This window comes from Malania oleifera, chromosome 1 (genome assembly GCF_029873635.1).
Source record: "Malania oleifera isolate guangnan ecotype guangnan chromosome 1, ASM2987363v1, whole genome shotgun sequence".
In the NCBI taxonomy this organism is placed as follows: Eukaryota; Viridiplantae; Streptophyta; class Magnoliopsida; order Santalales; family Ximeniaceae; genus Malania; species Malania oleifera.
The window spans coordinates 125,219,966-125,223,867 of NC_080417.1; the positions used below are offsets into that span (position 1 = coordinate 125,219,966).

Below are 3,902 nucleotides of genomic sequence, written 5' to 3' on the forward strand. Positions count from 1 at the left end.
CTTTGGCCGTTGGTTCCTTAATGTATGCAATGGTTTGCACACGACCGGATTTAACTTATGCTGTTGGAGTTGTTAGTCGGTTTCTCTCTAATCCAGGAAAGGAGCATTGTTTAGCGATAAAATGGATTCTCCGATACTTTAGAGACACCTCAAAGGTGTGTTTGTGCTTTGGAAATGGTAAATCTACGCTCCATGGATTCATGGATGACGACATGGCCGGTGATGTTGATTCTAGAAAATCCACTTTTGTAAGGGAAGCTGTGGCATGACAATCTAAATTATAGAAATGTGTTACTCTATCTACTACGGAAGTCGAGTTTATAGTCATTATGGAAGCTTGCAAAGAATTACTTTGGTTGAATAGATTATTGAAAGAGTTGGGCATGGAACAAGAAATGTATGTTCTTTATTGTGATAGCCAAAATGTTATTCATTTGAGTAAGAATTCTATCTTCCATTCAAAGTCAAAACATATTGATGTTAGATATCATTGGATTTGGGATATGTTGGATAAGAAATTGTTAGAACTTGACAAAATTCACATTAATGATAATGGTTCGGATATGATGACAAAAGCATTGAGTAAAGATAAATATGTGAAGTGTCAATTTTGGTCGGATTGGTGGAGTTATCCCCATAAGTTGGGAGGGGGAGATTTGTTGGGTTTCCTTCCTTGTGGGGCCCATGCCTTTTGAAAAGGTGTTTTTTTTTATTGAGTTGGCTTCTAAGGAAGCATAGCAGCTGCTGCCTTACATTTTTTCAAAGCCCTCACACGCAATGGCATTTAATTTTTCTGCTGGCAATTTGTTGGTCCATTTTTTTTCTTCTCGTCTGCAACCCTCCTTCTAGTGCTATATACAGCAGCTGCCTCTTTGTTCAGTATTTACACACAGCAGCTCCTCACGTCTTAGGGTTGCTTGTCTTCTTTCTCCAGCAGCTACGGCTTCTTCGCCTGCAAGTTGCAGCCATTCCTATTGTTGTTCCAGCTGTGTATGATTAGCATATTAGAATTTTCTGGTTGTACTCATTTTGATTGGTTCCTTAGAGTTTTATTCAAAACATTTGGTGAGACATTTCCATCTTATTACATTTGTTTATACACTCTTGTGTATTTGTAAGGCTTATGCCTTTTGCATCCATTTTGTACAATATATTTGGTGATAGTAAATTTGAACCGCCGTGCCCCATGGACATACCTCAATATTTGAGGAAACCACATTAAATTTCTTATATCTTATTTTTTATTTATCATTTGCATTACTCCATTGATTTATGTGGGTATTGTTCATATATAAATTTTTTCCCAACATTAACATCTTCATCATGTGGGAGAGAGATGCACAGTCGCATCGTTAAGAGAGATGATCTGCAAGAGGAGCAGTGAGAGACAAGAGGATTGAGAGGATTTGAATCAGTCATTTTTCAAAGAAGATGCAAGAAACAAAAAATTTCAAGAAAATTCTCAAGAAAATTCCAGCCCAGAAAATTCCAGAGCAGAAAATTCCAAAGCAGAATTTTAGAGTAACATATGCAACATTCCAAAGCAGAATTTTAGAGCAGAATTGTAGAGCAGAAAATTAGAGCAGAATTTAGCAGAATATATATATGCAGAATCGTAGAGTAGAAAATTCCATAGGAGAATTCAAGAAAATTCCAGACCAAAATTTTAGAGCAGAAAATTCCCAAAATTCCAGAGCAGAATATGGGAGAGAGAAAAAAAAAATGTATGTGGAAGCAAGAATCAGGAAAGCAGAAAATTGAAGTGCGAGGCTCTAGACCGTTAATCACTGCAACTAAAAAATCAAAGAAACCAGAGGTACCGAGCTCCGATAATGCAACCACATTCTAACATGGGTGGCGGAATAAGGACACCGGTGCCGGAGAAGTAGCCGGACAGCGCGAGGTCACCGGAAGACCTGGTGAGTTGAGGACCGAGAGGCAAAGCCGCGAGAGGATCAAATGAGGCAAAGGAAGATCTTGATCCGAATTAAGAGCCGAGACGAGCTCGCAGGGGGTACGATCCCAATCCGACTCGACAGTAATGCCGAAATGGAGCGACGATGCACCAATAATGAAGATATCATAACCATCAACGCCGATGACAGTAGCGAAACCGTCACCTTCATGTTCGAAAGCCAGAGTCAGGAAAAAATTTCAGACTTTGAGATGAAATTGATGGACATAGACAACGAGCACCTTGGGATTCCAGAGGCAGAGTACGAAGCCATTGTTAGGATGCCATACTCTGAATTTGTAAGGATATGTAAGGATCTTAGCAGCAATGGCGATACTCTTCTCATTTATGTGTCCAAATAAGGGGTGAAGTTCTCCACGAGAGGTGATATCGGGGCTGCAAATATCGTTTGCAGGCAGAACACTACTGTTGACAAGCAAGAAAGTCCACAGTTCTCGGTGATTGCGACGGATTTGAATGCGAGGGGCGAATCGGTAGCGGTACCCATTAGAGCTACGGCGAATGGTGGTGTCCGAAGGAAATGAAGATGAGGATGAGCTGAAGAGTGTCATCGGAATTGAAAATAGGAGAATCTATAGAGGAAGACGACAGGACGTTCGGCGGTGGAACCAAGAACTCTTCGTAGGAACAGCGGAAGAATTCTTCTCAGCTTTCTTGAAACTGAGAGAGAGCTAGTTCGACGACGGAGCCACGATCTTGGGCCCAAACTCAAAACGAACGATTATCCCAGTCTAGAATTGCCATGGAAACTATTGGCGACGTACTGAAACGCGACGTACGGAAACTCATCTGCAAAAGATTAAGGTCCAACAACTACACGTTGCAAAAAAAACTACCAAAACGAAAAACGCTCGACGTTCTAGCAAGATTCAGAGGTGAAAAGGCATAAAAAGAAGAAACGAAAAGTAGATCTGCAAAGAACGATCAACAAACAGCGGGGAGAATCGCGCTCGGATGGATCAAGCTTGAGAGACTGAGCGGAATCAGAGATTCGTAAGATCCAGTTTCCAAGTTTAAGGATTCAGAGAACAAGCGATCTTCCGACGAAGCCTCAGCCGCCGATGACAACACATGTCTTGTGGATTTCGTCCCTAGCGACGACGAATGGTTTGTCAATCGCCATTCGCAAACGGAGAGAGTGAGATAGAATGCTCTGATTCCATTTTAAATAAATAAAATGTATATCCCAGAATTACTTAAAAGAGAAGATTACAAAGGAGATTGTAAGGGTATATACAATAATCCATAAATGAACTTAACAACTAAACTAACCACTCTAAACTAACAATTCAAGAATACACGTGTTAATAGGGTTCTCAACTAGCGAGGAGTTATTGAGCTTTTCATGATCAGATTGGTGTTGGGAAATAATCCAACAAGCAACAATTGCATAAGAAAAAAATTACGTAACACAAATGTGAGACCAGATTTACGTGGTTCGGTCTACTGTGACCTACATCCACGGGAGAGCACAAATCCACTATAATCGTTGGGAGAAAAACACAAAGAGAAGGAGGAGGCTACTGCCTTTAACTCCTCTCTCACTCTCACTACAAGGATTTACTCTGCCTCACACACAGCTCACCACAACTCTCTACAACACAGCATTCTGAACTCTCACAATGCAGCTCTCTGCATGCACACACACATTGCAACTTTGCTGCACTCAACTGCAAATCACCACACATACCACACACAATTACAAACATATATATATACACACATGGGAGGGGGAGGAAGTCAAACAAGACTACTGAAAATCAAAGGTGGTAGGCAGATTGTTGGTGGTTATCCATCTCTAGCTTCAACAATTTCAGTTGGGTGCGGCTACCGACACACATACGAGCCACACATCCTAATAATCTCTACCTTGGCGAGTATCAACTCCCAAGTCCACAGCTCTACCTTGACATAAACTCGATCAATG

The 3,902-nt window shown here is 41.0% G+C and overlaps 1 protein-coding gene across 1 annotated transcript; it reads right to left on the bottom strand.

Moving 5' to 3' along the window:
* Positions 1–1,577: 1,577 nt before the first annotated feature.
* LOC131160050 (uncharacterized) lies at positions 1,578–3,251 on the bottom strand. The gene is made up of 2 exons (XM_058115358.1): positions 2,197–3,251; positions 1,578–2,120 (listed from the first exon to the last, which is right to left on the bottom strand). The coding sequence occupies exons 1-2, from the start codon at positions 2,524–2,526 to the stop codon at positions 1,956–1,958; spliced, it is 495 nt and encodes a 164-aa protein (XP_057971341.1). The 5' UTR covers positions 2,527–3,251; the 3' UTR covers positions 1,578–1,955.
* Between the last annotated feature and the right edge of the window lie 651 nt (positions 3,252–3,902).

Excerpts from the sequence above, each read along its gene's own strand:
- LOC131160050 (XM_058115358.1), bottom strand. The coding sequence starts at position 2,526 with ATGACACTCTTCAGCTCATCCTCATCTTCATTTCCTTCGGACACCACC. Across the intron at positions 2,121-2,196 it reads TCTGCCTCTGGAATCCCAAG|GTGACGGTTTCGCTACTGTC; the intron begins GTGCTCGTTGTC and ends TCGAACATGAAG.